This window comes from Mercenaria mercenaria, chromosome 7 (genome assembly GCF_021730395.1).
Source record: "Mercenaria mercenaria strain notata chromosome 7, MADL_Memer_1, whole genome shotgun sequence".
Lineage (NCBI taxonomy): Eukaryota > Metazoa > Mollusca > Bivalvia > Venerida > Veneridae > Mercenaria > Mercenaria mercenaria.
Genome location: NC_069367.1, coordinates 16,096,052 through 16,119,911, shown reverse-complemented (window position 1 = coordinate 16,119,911; position 23,860 = coordinate 16,096,052). Strand labels below are relative to the sequence as shown.

The following is a 23,860-nucleotide window of genomic DNA, read 5'->3' as shown; positions in this document are numbered from 1 at the left end:
ACCGCCTGTGAACGGTCAGTAACCTATATAAAGGAAACTGGGGGTTTAAACTCGTTTAGGATATGCCAACCTCGAACGTACCCTATTTTCAACAAGTTAAACAACACAATGTAAATAAAATCCCCGCTGAGAAAGGCTCTAACATTAGTGCAAAAATAACAGATAAATAAAGCATAACATAAAATTAAGGTAAATTTAAGGTATATTTACAACAATGTACTCAACAACTTTTCTGAAGTCAGAGCACCAAGAGCCTAACTTTTAAGGGTTGCAAGACAAAGTTCCACTCCCTCCGTCCGTTTTATGAAGGATTTTGGAGAAAAGCATCATGGAGTCTGACACCTCATTAGTCATCGCACCATCAAATAGGAAAGCGTAGCAATGAACTGTAGAGGGGTCAATCACTAAACATGCACTGTGCTTCACGATTTTCGCACCGTATCCTCTTTTGATAAACCTTTTAACCAAATTTACGAATATTTGACTTTAGAGCTTCACAAACCTGATCACAACTCCATAGGTTGTATCTCTTAATTGCACTGTTAGAAAAGGAAGCTCTAGTTTCATTACAGGCCAGATATTCAACGTTTTCTCTTGCAACTGTTTTCTTAGTTAAAGCTACTAGTTTGTCTTTAATAAGATTATGTGGTAAATTAGTATGAAGGGTAGAAAAATCATAAGTACTTATTTTCTAACATTTGAAGTGTTTGTTTTTTAGCTTTTTGATAACATCTCCAGAGTTCTTGATGGACCAAAACAGATTAACACCGGAGTTCTCATAAACCTTGGAGCAATACTTCTGTACGTGGTCTTTAATTGTAGTAAGACAAGAAGTTAAAAGTACAGAAATGTTTTTGTATTGCATATGGTTAAATTTGCAATGAATCGAGCTTTATATGGAGTTTTGTGAAGTTTAGGGATTCAAGTGCGACATTAAAATTTATACAGTCATTAGGTCATATCTCATTGCCCCTTGTAACAGATTGCCAAACCAAAGTTCAACTTCAGGTAGACTGAACTGGTTCATTGAACTGTTAGACAATCTCCAGGGATTTGCAGAAATTTATCTCATAGTTATTGTTATATTTGAAATTATTCAGTTGTTTTGCCAAGAATATCAAGGTCACTAGATTCCTTTTGGGTCTAATTATATGATTAAGGAGGGAGAGGAGCGGACGGGGGGTGGTGGGGGGGGATAGGGAGTGATATCAGAATGGATTTGTTTTGCTTTGAACATTGAAACATAGGGCCAGGTCGTTTATTCTGATATTCATTTGGAACGCTGGTCCCTCATGCGGGGGACCTGCGTTCGATCCCGAGTCCGGGTCAGAGCATTTCCCATGGCGCTTAGTCAGGCAGTTTCTTCTATGGCTATCATCCCCTACCTCTGTTCCAATAAGGGAAATTGTTACTTCGTATGGGCAATTGTGTACCAGTACTGGTAGCTTGCCCAGAAAAGGTATGCCACTAAATTAACCGCCTTTGTATGACTGAAAACAGTTGTATCAGGGCGTTAAACTCCAAAACACAAACCACAACACAATCATTTGGATCCAAAGCCAGACATTTTTTTATCCATTTGAACTGATATAGTGTACTGTGTAGGTGAGGACACAGCATCCATGGCATGAAAAACGGCATGACAAGATTAGATCCCACAACTTCAGACCTACTTGTCAAGACAGTGCATCATACTTGAAGTACCCTGGTTTGCCCTTGATATGTATTATTCAGATAATACTTGTATAGGATTTAAGTAGAACTAATTACATCTCAAGGCCTATTCCAGCTAAGAGACTGCAGAATGTTTATTTGATAGGTACCTTTGGCTTAAACGTTGTCAAAAGTAAGTTTAAAGCATGTATTTTATGTGTTTCTAGGGAAATGCTTGCTGTTGGGACTGGTCAGTCAAATCACGGAACTTGAAATTCTTGGAATTCCTGACTCAATGTGCACGTGTGGATCCTTTTTGTAATGGGATGCGACATGCATGATTCCAATTACATATTCTGGGGCATTACCAGCATGTTTCACATATGCTGTAATTCCATTCCATTGCAGAATGAATGGAAGTTTGGAATGGAATGGAATGAGATACTGGAATGGAATGGAATAAGTATCTCATTCCATTCCACAACTAAGTGTATGCAGCGGAAAATGTACAAAGCTGTATACTAATCTTAGAATACTATGAGACAGCTGAATAGACGTTGCTATATAAACACATTCCCTTGATATTTCTGTCAAGTATGCAACAGTCGACAATACGATCACGATCATTGTGACAATCCCAACATGTATAAGAGTCTAATGGTTCAACTTACACTGACTCGGGCTATACTACATGAATTATTAAAATTAATTCTAATTGACATTTCTGTTTTAGTCCATTTCGCACTTTCATTTAAGCTAATGTTTATAATGTATAACGCAAACTGACTGGAGACTCATTTGGCATTTTCAGATGATGCATGAAATAATGATTGGTAGAAATCATTACTTTTATTTTGCACAGCGACAAGATCAAACACGAGCCTCCAAAAACGTTAATTCTCTGGAACAGACATTAACTGTTTTCGACGTAACTCTAAAGGAAAATACACAGTAGCAGGAGGTCAAAGTTATGATGCATTTAAATGGTATCTTATTTTTTGTGATTTTTATGTAAATGACTCAGACACAATGCAATATAAAATATACGTAATAGTAATAGTAATAGTAATGTGTGATAAGCTAATTTGAAATATCCTCTTTCCAGATTCAAATGAACGACATGTATTTGATAAAAGGCATTCAATGCCGTTGTAAATACAGAGGATGGAATTGTTAGGTGTAACGGTGTCCTAGTGCACCATCAAGACAGGAAACATTATAGAAATGGAGAATTATTTTAAAGATTCTGGATAGAACAACCGATAGTTAGATATCTCCCTCACCTAAAAGGATTCTATACCCAACGCTGGAATCTAAACCAACAGGTGTGACAGACACGCGACTTCAAGAGTTCACTTTAAAAATTAGTATATACTCTTGGACAGAGGCGGAATTTGCTCAGTTACAATAGTAACCGATTGAAAGTAAGAATTATCTACAGATGTCCATATTTAACCCTTATCATGCTGGACACGACTGATTCGGCCTTTGCGACCAGAGTAGATCATGATCAGCCTGCCTCTCCGTGCAGTTTGATCAAGATCTGCACTGTTCGCCATTTAGTCAGTACATTTTTTGTAAGCATCTGTTTTAACAGTAAATGGTACTGTCCTAACTGAAAGATGGAAAAGTCATTATAGAAATTTAGCAGGATAAGGCTGAAAAGTCTATTATTAAAATACACTAAATGGACTCAATGATCAAAAAGGAATAAGTTATAGGAACATTAGGTTCCAGTACGGTGAAACAGTATACGGTGGCCTTGCGGCACTCCGCGCCATTAGAAAACCAACATAGTGCATTTGCTACCAGCATGTTTTCAGAGCAGCCAGCGCATCAATTCCTAACTTATTTTAACTGAGACTTATCTTTGGGGGTTAAAAATAGTGCTGTACCTTTCGTATTCCAAAACCAACGGCTATCGTACAACTTTCTTGAAAAAAGAACATTGAACTAATTCCAAAATCTCACAGGAAATATAATCAACAATGAGTCTACACAAGACGAGCTGAGCTGAAGGTGGATAATAAAATTGAAACAAACTTTGATGTTTTACAAGCTGAATTAGCATTTAATTCTTACTATCATTTAATGCACATCAGCACTGTATTCATGTTTTGACTTCTTATCAGGAATGCTGAAATCATGAAAATTATCTAATATTGTACGTATATTATCTAATAAGATGGTGAAATATTAGTCCTAGTAAAGTTTCAATGAACTGAAATACGAAAAATGAACTCCATGATTATCTCCCTATAGAGATCATTTATCACTTGTAACTATTGTCAAAATTCTGGTCACCAACCAGTTTCACAAATCGTTCACGCCGCGACAAATCAGAACATTTATACAGACACGCCTCTGTGGCCTCCAATGTGGATCCGCCTTTGTATTACACTTGTCTCCAGTTAAACTACCTGTGATCTGCAAAATTTATTATCCGCAAAACAATCACCTTGTACCGAATAAACGCAACTAAATCATTAGTTATACATGCAGGTATATTTCTATACGCCCGTTTTGAAAAGGATGTATAATGTGATGGCGCGTGCGTCCGTCTTTCCGTCTGTCCGTTCGCCATAATTCGTGTCCGTAACATAATTTTATAGCCATTAAATCTATTGACATTAAACTTGGCATATAGGTAGATACGGCTTATGAGTAGCACCATTATGTTTTAAAAGTCACTTAACTCATCAAAAACTACGTTCATTTGACCATTCAAAACAGTTAACCATCAACATTTTCATTAAAATCACTATGAAACACATTACTGACAATATCATAAATGAAATTCAGATATATTTCTAACATATACATTGATTACAAATAATGTATCTGCAGGTATAGAGTTATTCCTGAAAGTATATTTTTTACCGTCAGGTACACGTTTTTACCTGCAAGTACAATTTTATAACTGCAGGTACACATCAGAATTGTTAATTTACTTAGAATTGGAGGTTAATTTTAATGCATTTTCAATATATTTCAGTTATTACGAAATGCTTTTGATTCAAACTTGAAATAGTTGTTGCATATCATCGCCCACATCACATGACATAAGGTGCAGAACTCTTGCACCAATATTTTATGAATTATGCCCCCTTTTTGCTTAGAATTATAATTATATAGTGTTCTGACACACTTTATCATTAGCTCTCTTATTAATATTTTTGACATAGACTCAAGCTATTGCGCAATATCTTCTTCCACCCTTAGAGTCATTAAAACACTCAATAGACAGCTCCAGTTTTCTCAGATTTGCCCAGTTTCACTATCCAACATCAAAATAGTCCAGCGCGCTGTCTCCTGTGACAGCTCTTGTTGATGAGCCTGCTGGCGGTGAGCTTGACGTAGTTGTCACAATAGCGGTCCGGTGTGTGTACACCTGTACATGCGTCTGTCTGAGTTTATTAGGACTGTAACTTATGCTTAGATCAAGGGATTCTTAAATAACTTGCTTTAATGATACTATGTGTCGCGTGCAAGAACCAAGTTGGTAGCTTAAAGGTCAAGATAATACTTTGAAGTCAAGGGTCAAATCTCTGTGCTGTTTTGCTTGTCTTGGCCATAATCAGTCATGTATTGAGAGATTCTTAAATACTTTTGCACAAATGTTTGCCTCAATAAGATGATGTGTCATGTGCAACAACACCATTGGTATCATTTTCACAGCTATTTTCTTTTTTTAAATTTGGGCTTGCATATTACTTTGGAAAATGGAACTTTTAATATGCCTGTTTTTGTTAGACTGTCAAGAACACATGATGTCAGGACATAGAGTGCAAACAGAAGTATTGAAGAAATTGAAATACATTGTATAACTTTATCTTTTTCATTTTATCAAACCTGGCAATGAAAGGTTTTTGTTTGTCGACGAACAATTGCTATTAAAATCAAGACTAATTTTTTTATCTTTACCTTTTGAACAAAACATAGAAGTGTATAGAACACAAAGTTAATAAATTTATTGAAACAAGAATTTGTTTCTGTTTATTGTTGTTCACTGTAAAAGTTGTGACCACTCCATTTCTTGCCACACACCAGTGCATTACATAATGCCTGTATGTACTTCCCTGACATGAATGGGTTAAATCAAATCTTGAAACTGCAAAGCACTGCCCCCATCAGTCCTCTCAGTACTTTGATTTATTTATCTTACTAATATGAATAAAGTACAAAACTTAAAAGTAAACTTACATGTAAAGGACGAAAATATGGCCATATTAACAAAATCCATGGTGACATAAAATATCGCGTCTGAAAGAACTTCCGCCGGAACAGCGTGCATGGGATCATGTAAGGGGGTTGACTGTGTGTAAATGTTGGTGGATTTAATAGAGTTATTATAATAGTAGCTCGATCTGGGATGCTGTATTCGGCTCGAGTGGATTTTGCCAGATTGGATCTCACGAGGCGGAGCCGAATACAATCCCAGATTTAACTACTGTTATAATGGCCCTTTTATTATGCTCTCAAAAGCCGCATATTGTGTAAAGAGCGATGAGAAATATACCATTGTAGTTTGCAATCTTTCTCTTGTTTGGTCATACATTTTTTGTAAAAAATTTGCTGATAAGAGAAGCGCGTGGAACGTTATAATTACCATAATTACGCATAATAACAGCTACTTGTTACTATGAGTCACTGTTCAAAGCATATTATACATTCCAGCTGTATCGCGTATTGTGCACTTCTAATGCTCTCAATATATTTCATACCAAAAGTAATAGAATTTCTCATGAATTGAGGAAAATATGTCGTTATTTAAACTGCATAATAGAACTGCCGAATTTTGCAATGTTAACGAATGTACAGTATTTAGTTTTACGGTAAAACTCGAATTAATGAATAATTGTCGTCTAAGAAATGATTCTAAATATGAAATCATATGTTTTGTTTATTTATACATATTAGACATGACACTTGACATAGACTTTCGAATCAGCCATTGTCGTCTGGACCGGAAGATCAATAAGGAAGTTTATCCAAGCTTGAATGTTAACTAACACATAAATATGCGGAGTGTCTCGGTGATGAAAAAAAACAAATTTCAGGACTAGCTCAAAATCAAAATCAAGGTCAAATTTCATTTCGGTACACAACACTGTGCATGTGGTTCATGCATGTGGTCCAGATTTGAAAGCTGCAGCTTGAGAAATGTGAAAGTAGGTCACTAGATCAATTTCAAGGTCAAAGTTCATTTCGGTACACAAAACTATGCATGTGCTTCAAATCTGGTAGCTGTAGCTTGAGAAATGTGAAAGTAGGTACTAGATCAAAATCAATGTCAAATTTCAATTCAGCACACAAAAATATGCAAGTGGACCAGATTTGAAGCCTGTAGCTTCAGAAATGTGAAAGTAGGTCACTAGGTCAATCTCAAGATCAAAGTTCATTTTGGTACACAAAACTATGCACGTGGTCCAAATTTGAAGGCTGTAGCTTGAGAAATGTGAAAGTAGGTCACTAGGTCAAAATCAAGGTCAAATTTCATTTCGGAACACAAAGCTATGCACGTAGTCCAAATTTGAAGCCTGTAATTTCAAAAATGTGAAAGTAGGTCTCTAGGTCAATCATCTACTCTGTTAGTCCTATTACCCTATGAATTTGAAGAGTCGATGTCAAATGGTTCTCAAGTCATTGCCCTGAAATGGATTTCCATTTTCTGTCCGCTGTAAACTTGACCTTTAACAGACCGACCCCAAAGTCAGTAGAGGTCATCTATTCTGTATGTTCAATCATCCTAAGAAGTTTCAACATTCTGGGTTAAGTGGTTTTCAAATTACTGTCCGAAAATTATTTTACATGACCAAGCCTCTGTGACCTTGACCTTTTATAGAGTGACCCCAAAAGCAAAAGGTGTCATCTGGGTCAAGTGGTTCTCAAGTTCTTGACCGGAAAGGTTTTCGATGTTCAGGCCTCTGTGACTTTGACCTTTAAAATCAATTGGGGTCGTTTACTCTGCATGCCAAAACAACAAATGAAGTTTTAACATTCTGGGTCAAGTGGTTCTCAAGTTATGGACGGGAAATGGTTTTCAATGTTCAGACCCCTGTGACCTTGAACTTTAACACAGTAGCCACAAAATCAATAGTGGTCATCTACTCAGTATGACCAATTATTCTATAAAGTTTCAACACTCTGGGTCAAGTGCTTTTCAAGTTAATGACCGAAAACGGGTTTCCATGTTCAGACCTCTTTGACCTTGAACTTTAATACAATGACCCAAAATTAATAGGGGCCATTTACTTTGCATGACCAATCATCTTATAAAGTTTCAACATTCTGAATCAAGTGGTTCTAAGTTATTGATCGGAAATGGTTTTCAATGTTCAGGACCCTTTGACCTTGACCTTTAAAAGAGTGTCCCCAAAATCAATAGTGGTCATCTACTCTGCATGATCAATCATCCTACGAAGATTCAACATTCTGGGTCAAGTGGTTCTCAAATTGTTGATCGGAAACGTTTTTCAATGTTCAAGCCCCTTTGACCTTGACCTTAGATTGAGGGACCCTAATAGCAATAAGGGTCGTCTGCTCTAGCAGCCCAGGGGTGGGGGGGGGGGGAAAGAAATTATCAGTGGTTTGTGTTTAAAAGAATCAACGGTCTGTCGCGTGTTCATCTCCATTAGCCAAAGAAACAAATAAATAACTATGGACAAAGTCAATGCCAAAAATTGACATCGATCTATGCGAAGGTTGCATTCACAGTCTGGCTGCATGAGGAATTATTTGGTGAAGAATGAACTGAATTCAGTGGTATTTTAATAGAGAATCAACTGAATTCAGCGGTAGGTTTATTCGAGAATCAGCTGATTTCAGTGGTTGGTTTATTAGAAAATAAACTGAACTCTGACAGTGATATTTTATTCTGATATTCAACTGAATTCAGTGGCATATGCATCAGAGAATTAAGTGAATTCAGTAGAAGGTTTATTATATAATCAACTGAACTCAGATAAAGGTTTATTCAATAATCAACTGAATTCAGTGATAGGTTTGTTGATGAATAAACTGAATTCAGTGGTAGATTTGTTAGACAATCAACTGAATTCATGCAGTTATAGGTTTGTTAGGGATTCAACTGAATTCAGTTGTAGCTTTGTTTGAGAATTATCTGAATTCAGTGGAAAGATTGTTTGGGAACAAACTGAATTCAGTGGAAAGTTTGTTAGGGAATCAACTGAATTCAGTTGTACGTTTATTAAAAAATCAACACGTTTATTCAAGAATATACTGAAACCAGTGGTGGGTTTTTTAGTATATCAATTGAAATCAGTTATAGCTTCGTCAGTCAATGGTAGGTCAATTACAGAATCAACTTAATTCAGTGATAGGCTTATTCAAGAATCAACTGAATTCAGTTATAGATTTTTAGTGAATGAACTCAAATCAGTGGCAGGTTTATAAGACTAGATTCTAATTATAGTTCTTCATAATCTTTCTCCCACAGAATTTACGGTAAACTTGTGATAAGTGAGAACGACTGCTCGAGTAATAGCAGAGCTACCGGCGCCGCTTCGCGGCGCCGACAGCGTCGCATTACGGTTAGACGTATGAAAAAGAAAATGAACAGAGAGATCTAACTGTGTATACTATCGAGTTGAAAATTCGTGGTACTTTTTGGAATCGGTGTTGTTCGGATTTTTTCAAGTACACTATGCACATAGTAATTAATCAGTAAACACGTCAGTAGACGCTTACTGTTTACGGTTGACAAAAGCGTCTCGCTTACTGCTTTGAATATTAAATAAAAATGCAAATGAGCGTTTGATAATAAGAAATAAGTGCTAAATACATTTTCTACGAAGAAAAATAGAAATAAAGCACAATATTTTCATTTCGAAACGACTTTCGTCACGCTGCCATTACTGGACTTTATTATATATACTTATGTTTGTCCTATTACGTCATATCTCCACAATGGTGTAGTGGTTAGCGAGTTCGCGTTGTAATCCAGAGGTCGCGAGTTCGAACCTCACCTGGACCAGATTTTTTTTTTAATTTTTTTTTTTTATTTCATTTTTTGTATTATTGTGAGTTTTGAAAATATTGTATAACTAAAGTCATTCATGTGTTTAGTTTTGATGTCAGGTTCCACTGTAGTACCTGTGTAGTAGTCAGTAGACATAACTTAAAAAAAGAAAAGCTTTAGGATCAAAATATACAGGCATTAAACTGTGAAAAGCAAATAATGCTCTTCTTCCCGTTCACATATATTTCATCCATTAGCTTTAAAATCACTGACCAGAGTTAATCCAAAAAAAAAAAAAAATAAACAAAATTGGCGAACATCAAAGAAGTTCTTACTACCATCCCTATTCTATAGTGCTAAAAGATTAACCACTTTTGGGTTTAAAACAAGCTTTGTACAGTCATGGAAATGATTGTAATTTTCTCATACCAGGCGTCTGTTATAGCAGTATTTTTGACTGAAAGTTGGACACATTCTTCCTTCCAAAAAGAACCAAAATTTGACAATAATGACATTTAAAAGAATTACAATAGTCATTTCCAGGATTACGTAAATTCTAATTTCTCTTAACTTTGGAATTGGAACATTAACTTTTTACATTAAGTCCTCATTGCCCAACATTCACATGCAAAGACACAGAATTCCTTTGGCTATTGGCGTAAAGAGATTCTGTTAGGTTTAAAATTTTCAAAGTTCAAGCTTTTCAGTTTGAAGCAGTTATCATTTTGTGACTGGTTTCCAGTATGATAACAAGTTATGTAAAATCGTTGATGCAGAACGTTGTAATAAGAATAACAGAAATTATTCAAGTACGTTTTTTTCTTTATCTTGGTGCAGATGTTAATCTATACCGAACTTTCTTTTGATTATATACAGAATATTTGTGGAGTTTTCACATGTCGAGGATTAATCTTGATGCAGTCGAAAACATGCATTCAGAATTCACGAATTATCATTAATAATTTTAATAGATCTAAAGACATAAACTTCCTAAACGAATCCATAATTCCTGATAATTCCAGCACCACTCCTTTAATTTTTAACGGGCACTGGTGATTTTTCATGCCGGGCGCTCTGCTTTTTAGGTAGCACCTAATTTCATATTAGAATTTTTGATATACTTATGTATACAATAATGGATATCCGAGCTTAAAACAGAAAGTACAATTAATATGCTTAAGTAGTCTGAAATATAATAGATGTAGCGGAAGTCGGGATGAACATATTTAAAGAGCACTACAGAATGGATCACAATAAGGACTTTCTTCTTAACCTTTGACAAGATAACAGGAAAACGCCACAATTGTTAATCGTGTCAACTCAGACTACAGTTCAAAATAAGTAAAACAGAATAATAGCAGTTTCGTATCTTTTTTTCTTTACATATTGTGACTTTAAGGACAGCACATGCCGCATAACGCATAAAATTTACGTTAATGCGTGAATTCCAACATATAAAGCTGTATGTCAAGCTATTTGCAGCAGCTTGAGCCGCATAAAGATTGCGTTTGATTTTCCCGCGAAGGAATTGTGTTGTCTGTGTTTTTCTTTGGTTTTTAGCTCGACTATACGAAGTATAAGGAGAGCTATCCTACTCGACCCGGCGTCGGCGTCGGCGTCTTTCCGCGTCCCCACCCTGGTTAAAGTTTTTTTACACTTTCTCCTTTTTCAACTTATCTCTGTAATTACTTGATGGATTTGATTCAAACTTAAAATACTTATTCCTCATCATCATCCACATTACCTGACATAAGGGCCATAACTCTGGCACCAATATTTCATGAATTATCCCCCCTTTTCACTTAGATTTTCAGGTTAAAGTTTTGATGCACTTTCACTCAATCTCTGTTATTACTGAATGGATTTGATTCAAACTTAAAATAGTTGTTCAGCATCATCACCCACATCATATGACACAAGGTGCATAACTCTGGCACCATTTTTGCATAAATTATTCCCCCTTTTTACAGCATAACTCTGGGACCAATTTTTCATGAATTATTTCCCCTTTTTACTTAGAAGTTTAGGTTAAAGTTTCGATGCACTTTCACTCTGTCTCTGTTATTACTGAATGGATTTGATTCAAACTTAAAATAGTTGTTCAACATCATCACCCACACCATATGACGCAAGGTGCATAACTCTGGGACCAATTTTTCATGAATTATTTCCCCTTTTTACTTAGAATTTTAGGTTAAAGTTTTGATGCACTTTCACTCTGTCTCTGTTATTACTGAATGGATTTGATTCAAACTTAAAATAGTTGTTCAACATCATCACCCACACCATATGACACAAGATGTGCTGCTGCGTTATACAAATAAATAGATCTTAGGACAGGATTCAGTAGATAATTGGTAATTACTTTAACTCTCTGTTGTTCGATCAATCGAGTCAAAAATACCGATCAAACAACTTTAAATTAATCGGAGATTTAACTGACATTATGATTAAAAATATATTAGACATACATCCGAAGGTGAAATTATAAACGATAGGGATTTTGAGAAAATAAATCTGGTACATTTGCCCTACTCTTTTATCCCTGATGTCAGTTTCTTGAGACAGCGCCATCACCGTTATAATACACCGAAAACTATTATGCAGTATGGCTGTTGACCCGCTCTAAAATTGGGATATTCAGGTCCGGCCAGATCGGACCAGAGTTTAGAACATGCCAATTTCTTATATTTCCCCAACTTCGCAAGATTTATCACAATAAATCGAAAGAAAAATCCGTACACTAAATGTACTGATAGAAACCATGTAACCTAAGCAACCAGAGAGCAAAATATCTGAGATATGTTTCTACCCTCAACGTTTTGCAGTAATGTTAATACGATACATGTAGTTAGTTTCTCAGGACCTCCCAATCAAGTTTTTTCCATATGTTCTGCTGTTATTTTTGTATTCTAAAACATATAAAAAGCACAATAGATTTCGCTTAAAATATTTATGTAAATGAAAGCGACCGCAGTTTTTTTTTGAAGAATCAGTTGCACAAAACCGTTCATTATGAGCGCGTCTGACAATAATTACATGCAAAAAAATAATTACTCGACACAAAATATTTCTGTTAAATACTTGAGAAGTAGAAAGGCGGTTTGACCTTTCTATCTGTAATTGTACAATTATACTTCAGTGACATAAAACTGCGCGATGGAAAGAGAAGAAAAAGCTTAATTATCATAAAATTATATTATACATTTTATTCCGAACAGTTAGTAATTAATTATCACAGATAACTGCGTTGCAAGGTTATTACTGTAAAAACTTGTATCTGTTGGCCTTACCAAGACACACTGACAGGGTGATGGTCACGTTTTTATATTTTTCATCTTGAACTTTTGAATTTCTAACTTTAAATCAAGTTCTTACGATATTGTGGAGAAAAAGGAAAGTCACATGACTAGAATTGGTTCCTTGGCTTAGGGGTTTGAGTTCGAAAGAATAAACAGAAAAAAAATACTGTGTAGGTTTTGAGAGGTCTCTGCATTTTATACATTTTTATGATCGTACGGACAGTATAACTCATTAACCTAGAAGTGATGTAGAAAATTTTCACTTACTTGCTATACATGAAATAAATATCCTCAAAATGTCCATTTTATTTACTATGAAAAAATCTTGGTTAACTAAAGAAACATGAAACAGATGGCCTTCCTCCTTACAATGTCGCCATACACGTTGTGTAGCACAGGCGCGCAAAAATGAGTTTTATGTGTGTAGAGAGCGGTAACTATGGAACGCAACATTGGTCTTAACACTACAGATGACTATGCAGAACGAAGGCGGTATTCTCTTATCTTCTGAAGATATTTCGAAAATTAATTGAGGATGATAACGGAAACCCGTTGCCTCCATCTACGGTTTTTGACCGAAGCTTGAAGTTCAGCTTGTCGTTACAGCGGTTGCCTTCCCCCGCTGCATTTCGCAAGATTCGACGTGACGATGAGAAAGTCACATGGAATTCTCTTACCAGCAAATTATTTATTTATTTTATCTTTTTGACAAAAATCACTCCAACTTGTTATTTGAACAATTATGTGCGCGAATATTAACATCTTACGAAGAGCATTAGTGCCAGGTGTATGTTATTTATTAACTCGAAATTTCGAGTTACGTATCTCGAAATTTCGAGTTACTAACTACAAGAGTTTACGTTAATGTATAGGTCCTGCCCAAGATTAGGTACATGGTGTATCCATCGGGCAGCGTTTGCTCTTGAAAAATATCACTATTTATGCATAGGATGAATCCTTCTCAGACGGAAAACAATACGACTTCAACTCCAGTTTGAGGAAATCTTGTCAGCTCTGAAAGAAGACATGCAAATTAAACTGAAATGTATATTATATATTGTGAAATAGCAATGCAATTTCCCAATCCTATATCATTGTTGTTGTTACTTGTTTCAAAATTACTTGATAAGTTGATAAATAATTTATTTTCGTTTAAGCTAAACGAATAGGAAAATATATCAATATTAACGCTAGATCTAAATTCACCTTTTTCTATCTGTGAGCTAGTTTTAATGTTATGAATTTCGTGTAACGTTTGATGATAAATGTGCATGTTCATGAGAATAAGTCGTTTAATTTTTTTTCTCTAGTTTTAGCTATGGCTGTCCCTGAAATCAGTCAAGCGGTACCATTTAAACAAATCTGATAAAGGACCTTGCCCAAATGTAACAGACAAATTTTAGTATAATCTCACCTGTAGATTCAGAGATCATTTGTAGTTTTTCTAACATTCAGGAAATATTCACTAAAAACACGTATTTGACTACCGCCCCTTAATTTTCTCGTTGTAAATGGATAAATTAGTGTTAAAATGACGTCATACAGGTATGATATACTCACTTTAACAGATCGGTCACCGTTGTGTGCAGTTTCAAAAATACTTAGCCCGGCAAAACCCGGCCGTCGGCGAAGGTTTTGTCTTACGTCCGAGTCGGTGGTTCACAAAAATAAAAATGCGAGTAGGTGAAATTTATGAAAAACGGTATTTTCACGACATTTCATGATCCGACAGTGAACAAAAGTCATTTTATCAATATATAGACTAACATTTCATGTTTCTTCATTGTGCACAGTCATTTTGAAATATTTAGGTTTCATACTTGAAGCCTATACTATTCAAACCTTTTATAAGAGTTCGTCTAATTATTTCCTTTGGATTATATGAAATGTTTGTGTATAAGAAGTTTAATGTAGATGTTCTGAAATTAATTACAATAAACTAACTATCTTCAGTGAATCAAGTAGCGTTCTCACCAACCGATTGTTCGAAGACTCAGTTTTATTGAATCTGATATCTGATGTCTTATGTCTAAAATAACATGACGCCCCAAGTCTCGATTGAAAAGAATACAACGTTTAGGAGAAAAGTAAATGAAGTACTATATACGACCCAAAATTAAATAAATACACTGAAGTCCTACATCTGAGAAGTGTGTACAGTTTAAGTATATACATATGCAGTCTTATGTACAGACTTTGTGAACCATCCTGACTAATATTTCAATGTTCAATTTAAATTTCATTTACTGTTGTAAAATGATTTCAACTATGTTTAACTGAAGGTGTCCGAAAAAGTGGGACCGATTTTAAATGTTTATAATGTTATCAAATTTTGATTTACATACATGTATTAAATGTTATTTCATTAGAAAGAACGCCACTAAAATGATGACGTCAAACTCTTTGGCTAAGAATGCTATTGAATTTACCATAAATACTTATACTAAGGTCCCATTTACCAAGTACAAAAAGGTTGGAGTGTCCATCACCAGCATGCAGTGCTCTTGTTTTTAGAATTATGGTCCTTCTTCGACTTAGAGAAACCATTTAATGAATAATAAAATGACTTTGTTTCGATTTAAACTTTTCAATCAAGATAATTTATATCAAGCATTGACAATAGTTGAGTACGCTCTCTGCGGGCATGACTGTTTCTTTTTCCTTTTAAAATATTATTCAACAAACTGTATATGGCATATTCATTGATCTGTCGAATATTTTGTATCAATTAAGAAACAGACACTTTGAACATTGATAAGGGCCTATGCTCATTGAAACCGACTAAGATTCTATTTTACATCAAAACGGTCTTTAGAATCAAATAGTTACTAATATACGAACATCTAGGGCCTTCTCTTAATACCCAGAACAATTTTCTAGAGGGCCCCTGGTCTGTCAGATTCCAGTGGGCGGTGTCCATGCTTGTACGAACGTTCGCTGTCTATGATACATTAAAAAACCTGTAATTCTGTAATTTGGACATCGTAGTGGATGGGGCCCCTGACACCCTAGGGTAGATATAATTGCAATCAAAATGTACATGTTTTACATCTTGTGCCGAATACGCCTTCCACGTCGACCAGTATGGACAACACAGCCACGTTCAGTTTGATGGTTTTACTTAGATACATGGCAAATGACTGAAATTCAAACATAGATAAATTTAATTCAGATATCTCTATCAATAATATTGCTTTAAGATGTTGGCGTCATTATCAAAATGACGTATCATAGTGTGACAATGTATTAACATAAAAGCATACAATTAATTCATAGTACAGCTACTGCGCCGCTATTGAAATTCATAGAATAGGCTTCAAGTATGAAACCTAAATATTTTAAAATGACTGTGCACAATGAAGAAACATGAAATGTTAGTCTACATATTGATAAAATGACTTTTGTCCCCTGTTGGATCCTGAAAACTCGTGAAAATAACGTTTTTCACAAATTCAACCTGCTCGTACTTACGCGTTTTTATTTTTGTGAACCACTGACTTGGACGTAAGACAAAACCTTCGCCGACGGCCGGGTTTTGCCGGACTAAGTATTTTTGAAACTGCATACAACGGTGACCGATCTGTTAAAGTGAGTATATCGTACCTGTATGACGAGAATACGAGACATTTTAACATTAATGTATCCATTTACAACGAGAAAATAAAGGGGCGGTAGGCAGATAACGTGTTTTTAAGTGAATATTACCTGAATGTTAGAAAAAAATACAAATGATACGAAAATTTCGACACATCCCCATAAAAGCGTGTTCATTGTAGGTCATCCTTGGCCAATTCCCAAAAACAAAGCTTTAACAATGAACAAACTGCGAAGGAAAACATTACCTTGACTGGTGAAGACTACCGCAAAAAGCGCCCTGCTTGCACGTAATTATGCCACCGGTCAACGCTCACGTTGAGACTCGGTACCCGGTGTACGCATCCTCACCGTGTTTTATGGACATGGATTTCTCGGTTTTATAAATATTATCACTACTGTTATAATTGAGTCTGGAGTATCAATATTTAAAAAATAATGTTCTGTGATAATTATGTGATATGTAACTGATAATCATTATGCCTAATGTGATGGTACTCTCTGTGATATTGAATATAGAATAGATAATACTATGATAATTAGGTCTTTCTGAATCTTTTTTAAGAACCAGTATTTTACTTATTTAACTGATGGACTTTTAATACCCGATGATCTCTTATATTTTAGTTTGTTCGTATTGATATATCTATATATTATGTATGTCCTGCATAATACTTTTAAATGCCAGCTATTTATTATGTGCTATGTTAAGTCGGTTTTAAAAGCTCACTAGAGCTTACGAATTCTTCATGTGAGGAAGCCATCCAGCTGGCTTACGGAAGGTCGATGGTTCTACCCAGGTGCCCGCTCGTGATGAAATAATGCAAGGAGTGGCACCTGGGGTCTTCCTCCACCATTAAAGCTGGACAGTCGCCATATGACCTATCATGTGTCGGTGCGACGTTAAATCCAAAAACAATATATATAGATGTGTATTGAAAGCGCTTGCAGTGAAGAATTAAAATAATTGTAAAACACAGAAGTCTGCTGCTGTTTATTCCTTACAAATTGAACTTTTTTATATATATCATTTGTTATATTTGCACCGACTTTGTAAATAAAATATACTTGACTTGACTTGAATTTCACGTTTTAGCTGCTGCTACTGCCAAATCCGCCTTTCTGTTACTGCTACTACAATGCACGTTTTTGCTACTGCTACTGCCAATTTCACGTTTTTGCTACTACACCTGCTACGTCCAACTTCACGTTTTAGCTACTACTACTGCCAAGTTCGCGTTTTTGCTACTGCTACTACCAATTGCACGTTTTTGCTACTGCTACTGCCAATTTCACGTTTTTGCTACTACTACTGTTACGTCCAACTTCACGTTTTAGCTACTACTACTGCCAAGTTCGCGTTTTTGCTACTGCTACTACCAGTTGCACGTTTTTGCTACTGCTACTGCCAATTTCACGATTTTGCTACTACTACTGCTACGTCCAACTTCACGTTTTAGCTACTACTACTGCCAAGTTCGCGTTTTTGCTACTGCTACTGATCCCGCCAATTTCACATTTTTGCTACTGCTACTGCTACTGCCAATTTCACGATTTTTTATCAACGACATCAGGAATAACTTTCAAAGTATTATTTCTTGAATTTTAGCTTTAGCCGAGTAAACATGTGTTTAACTATAAACCCGTTAATAGCACAATCTATGGTATAAGAAGCCACGATAATAAATAACTTGCAAAGACCTTTTTAAGACCCTTATTGTTTTACAGGTCCCTGTGCAGCAGTGCAACAGTGCCTTAGTATCCAACACATGTAAGATGATACCCCTTCACAACCATCCCCATTTAGTATTGTCCTAGATGCTTTCACAATGATGTGCGGGTAAATTTCTTTTTACACGTGAAAGCATTTGCAATCTTGAGTTTCAACGCTCTTATGGCATGTTATCACCGTAAGGATAATGGTTCCTTTCTTATGTTTCTATTCTCAAAAATTGGCCTGTGTAACAAACCTTTTAGCAAGCTAATATTCAGCTTCTATCAACTGAGTCAAAACCATTTTTTAATGTCTTTACTTCCATTGGAATTAGTCCACCCTTTATTTGCGGAGAACCTGTCAAAGTTTTTTTTTCCAGAAAAACTGATGAATGTTTCTGGGACCATATCTGCAACTTCTCTGTTGAATTTCAGTTTTGATTTTACACATGAACTTGCATTTTGATATGCAGGTCGCAATAAAATTCTAAGCAGTTCTGTTCTTATTACTGGCATTAATCATCCCAACTCGTCTAACCTTTTCCGCCTGTAAATATGCCACGCTTCTTTTGACTTAACAAGAAAAACTATCAGTAAAACCGATCATCAAAAGGCAATAAGTCAGTGAAAAAGCACCCGACCAAACCACGAAGATAATATGCGCATCTCCTCTTGATAGTGAAGTTTCCTATGAAGACAGTGGTTGCTGAAATATACTCCGAACAATAATTGTACTGTACTATACTACTGCTGAATAATCAAAGGGCAATAACTTGGTGAAAAAAAAACATAACAAAACAATCCGACCGGATAAGGAACATGATATGCGCATCTGCTCTTGATAGTGAAGTTTCGCTAAATTCCAATCAGTGGTTGTTAAGAAATACTCCGGACAAGAATTGCAGGACGAACGGACGGCGGACGGACGGATTGACGGACGGACGAAGTGACGACTATGTGCTTTTCCTTAAGGGAGCATAATAAACATACGCATTGTAAGGTATGCTTTAGTCAGACACAACACGGTCATTGTTTCTATGTATATATTTTTTCATTTGGATTAATTATCCAAGAAAGGTGGAATAACTGTATAATAAAGTTGAATTGATAACGGTGCAGCATCTTCGCATGAACCCTTGCGGTGACCCAGTTCATTGTAGTATTCAAAAAAAGTCCAGGAGAAAGGCATTTAAATTGGAAACAAATGTGATTAAAGGTATCATGTTTTTCAGACCTATGAGGGGAATGTTCGACTGTTTTGAGGACGTAGCGGACCAGTGTAAGGATCTAGAGAACAACATTAGAACTTTTATGGACGCTCAGCTTAGTAAAGTTCCCGAGGGTTACCCAGTGCCAACATACGACCAAGCAATGAGTGTCCAAAGTTTCCGTCTGGTTTGACTTTTCATTTCTTTGTTTATTCAATATGTTGATCCAAGTTCTCTTTTCAGATAATATGTCAAGTGTCTAGTAGTCCCCTACCGTTGTTTAACCAGAAGAGACTTATGGTTTGCCTATCCGTCTGTTTGTTGTTTGTACGTTAGTGTGGTTGCTATTACGAATATGATAAAAAGTGAATTCTGAGATAACTTAAAAAGTACTAGATTTTTTTTCATAAAGTTTGATAAAAGAATAACACAATTATAGAGAACATACACGTTAGTTTATTTTGTGCGTCTAATTTCTCTTTACAGTTGGTTTACAGATGGTGTTTTTTTCGAGAAGCCAGGGTTTTTAATTTAGTTTCAGTATCCTACGGCATCAAATATGACAAATGTACTTCCGGTAGGGGACTTTATTGCTAGGCAATAGATTTGTTGTGTCCGGACATTAATTCTACCTTTTATAAAAATAAAATAAGGATTAAAAAATGTCAACAACATGCAGCAGAGCACAAAACATAGATGGAGAGGCAATTATTTGAAAATGATCATGTGAACAGGCTCAAAAATAATGTTCATCATCATACACATATTGAATGACTTTGAGGTCCAAGGACCGAGAGCCAATTATTTAAAGCATTTTAGCTCATCTGAACCAAATGTTTCGAGTGAGCTATTAGAAAAGGCGGATGAACCGGCGTCCATCGACGTCAACATTTGAATTTACACACCTTGTTGACAGAAGCATGGGCCCGTCAGTTTGTTTAAAATGTTCCACTTGACTGTAATCAGGGTCCACCAACACCAAAAATAGAAAACAACAAAGAACGTGACGTAATTTATTTTGGTAACAAATGATTAAGAATCACATACCCACTACATTATCTCCATCGGAACTTACTAAGATCCTGCTCCTGATGACACACACACACACACGATCATTAATTGCATGTAAATGTGAAAACTTTGATAACTTCCGGTTGTCCACTCCATAGGTTTTAGCTCGACTATTCGAAGAATAGTCTAGCTATTCTACTCACCTTGGCGTCGGCGTCCGCGTTGGCGACACACCTTGGTTAAAGTTTTGCATGCGAGTACATATAGCTATCATTTAAAGGCATATAGCTTTGAAACTTACTTTTTCTTTTTCTACGTCAATTACCAACTTCACTGGGTCAATTCCCATAACTCTGACATGTATTTTGGCCAAATTATGGACTTGGAAAATCCGGGTTAAAGTTTTACATGCACGTTACTATCTCCAAATCTAATGCAGATATTGAATTGAAACTTCAAGTGTGTTTTCGGGGTCATAGAACTAGTTAATAGCATGAAAAGCCATAACTCTGACATGCATTTTGGCCAAATTATGCCCCGTTTTGGACCGGTTAAAGTTTTGTGTGCAAGTACATATGGCTATCATTTAAAGATATATAGCTTTGAAACTTTTTTTTCTTTGTTTTAAGGTCAATTACCAAATTAGCAAAATTAGGTGGGCCGGTGGTCTAGTGGTAACACGCTTGACTGCAAATCCAGAGGTCCGGGGTTAGAATCGCGGTCCAGGAACTGGAAATTTCTGAGATGCTCTTGAGTGTCTCCCACCTAACTAAGAGGCCTGTATTGGTTCTTCCCAGGAAAGACGGCTTAGCCTGTATCGGTGCTATACACCGGGTACGTTAAAGAACCAGACTGTCTATTCGCAAAGAGCTAGGCTAAGTTAGCAGGACAGGCCTGTGTCTGTCTCTGTTCTCTCTGTCTGTTCTGGGGGCTTTATCTCACTCTGTCCCTCTGGTCAGATCGCTCGCTCTGTGTCTGTACTAGTAGAGGATGAATTTCGCGCCCTGTGTGGTTGCGTTTGCTATATGTAAAGCGTCTTTGAACGTGTTTATCATGAAATAGCCGCTATATAAATCATTATTATAATAATAATAATAATAACCTCACTGGATCAAGTCCCATAGCTCTGACATACATTTTGGGCAAATCATGCCTCCTTTTGGACATAGACAATCCTGGTTAAAGTTTTGCATGCTAGTTACTATATCCAAATCAAATGCAGATATTGAATTGAAACTTTAATGTTTCTTCAGGGTTATAAAACTAGATAACAGCATCAAGTCCCACATTTCTGTCATGCATTTTGGCCAAAATTCGTCCCCTGTGAACTTAAAGCTTCTGGTTAAAGTTTTGCAGGCAAGTTACTATCTCCAAAACTGAAGTCCCATCATTTGTTTACTTTAATTTTAAAGCAAAACTATTTATTTATTTTTCTGCAACCCCATCCCGGGCCTTGTTGAAAGATATTGCGCAATGATTTTAATAACTGTTGAAAAAATAGCTATGTGATACATATGTAGATTCATAGTTTACCTATTTAAACGCCTGCCCTTCTAATATCTGAGGCTTTTAGCACTTAACATTGATACTCTTTTTTGTCAGATTTTTCTACAAACACGTGTGTAAAGAACACCCTTAGAAGCGATGAATTTCTAAACTGCTATATAAATGTTACAGTGAATTACCCGGACTCTGACGTCGAAACTAGCTGCGAGTAAGTTTTCATTTTATTAAAATAATGTTTTGAAAACATGTTCATAGAGTTCAATTACCTTAATGTTATGTTAAAGTGTTAGAGTCATTTTCTAGTTAATGTCACGAGGTATTATATTTCAAACCTCCATTATTACATAAAGTCAAAGAATATTCATTATAATTTACTCTGCAGCGCATATAGAGCAGGTCATAAATGTATATCCATGACGGTGGGCAAGAAATGCGGAGCCGAGTACACAAACGCCTTCGTGAAGGTAACCCCGCTGTTCCTCAAAAAAGTACCAAGCAACTGCAAACTTGAGTCGACTACAAGTAGTTCTAGCCTCGTACAGATGTCGTCTTTTGCATTTTTTTGCAGCTTTAGCACAGTTTGCCTTCAAGTTAATGTAGTTTTTGTATTTATTTCATTCATTTACTATTATATGCCTTATTAAATTTCAACATTTTTGTATGAACTATTTGTATTCGTTCTTGTAGTCATTCAACGTGATACCAGTGCACTGTAATCAGAAGAAAACATCTAACAGGAAATAAGAAAGATGCTGCATATAGCAGTAATAGTGAGGCTTGAACATGACTGAGTACAGTTTTAAAATAAGTAATGCCAGAAAATATAAAAATGTATTTGAAATTTTAATCTGTTAAAACAGAGACTATTCATTCTTTCTATACATACAGTAATTATTTAACAAATAACCGTTTCCCATTAAAGTGTTTTTTTGCATACCAGGTTAAAGGAATAACTTAACGTTTCTGATTATCATTTCGTTTGAAAAGTTATTTTGAACACCAGTGTAACTTTAAGATTGTTTGAAGATCTCTTTTGTTTTAATTCTATATGGATAGAACGGTAATTTATCAAAGAAGCTTAAGCCAGCTGTTTAATCCGTATACTTTGAACCAGCACCTTTACTAAACATTTTTTATGATAATGACCCCCTTCGAAGAAGGAGGGGTGTATTGTTTGCAGATGTCGGTCGGTCGTTCTGTCTATAGACCAATCGGTTTCCGGATGATAACTCAAGAACGCTTGAGCCTAGGATCATGAAAGTTAATAGGGAGTTTGGTCATGACCAGCAAATGACTACTATTGATTTTCAGGTCAGTCAGTTAAAGGTCAAGGTCACAGTGACCTAGAACATTTTAACGGTTTCCGAATGATAACTCAAGAACGCCTTGGGCCTAGGATCATGAAAGTTGATAGGGAGATTTGATATGACCAGTAGATGACCTTAATTGATTTTGAGGCCAGTAGGTCAAAGGTCAAGGTCACAGTGACCAGAATAGTTAAACGGTTTCCGGATGATAACTCAAGAACGCTTGTGCCTAGGATCATAAAACTTAATAAGAAGGTTGGTCATGACCAGCAGATTACCTGTATTGATTTTGAGGTCAGTAGGTCAAAGGTCAAGGTCACAGCGACCCGGAACAGTTAAACGATTTCTGGATGATAACTCAAGAACTCTTGGGTCCAGGATATGAAAGTTGATAGGGAGGGTGGTCATGACCAGCAGATGACTCATATTTATTTTGTGGTCAGTAGGTCAAAGGTCAATGTGACTCGGAACAGTTAAACCGTTTCCGAACGATAACTTGAGAACGCTTGGGCTTAGGATCACGAAACTTGATAGGAAGGACCAGCAGATGACCCCTATTGATTCTGAGGTCAGTAAGTGAAAGGT

General features: G+C 36.0%; 1 protein-coding gene across 1 annotated transcript in view; it reads right to left on the bottom strand.

The window, feature by feature from the left end:
- Window positions 1-13,363, bottom strand: part of LOC128558444 (uncharacterized) — a 48,789-nt gene extending 35,426 nt beyond the window's left edge. Inside the window, exon 1 of the mRNA XM_053547681.1 lies at window positions 13,204-13,363. Within this exon, the coding sequence (XP_053403656.1) occupies window positions 13,204-13,240 (37 nt within the window). The 5' untranslated portion in view covers window positions 13,241-13,363. The remainder of the gene's footprint in view (window positions 1-13,203) is intronic.
- Between the last annotated feature and the right edge of the window lie 10,497 nt (window positions 13,364-23,860).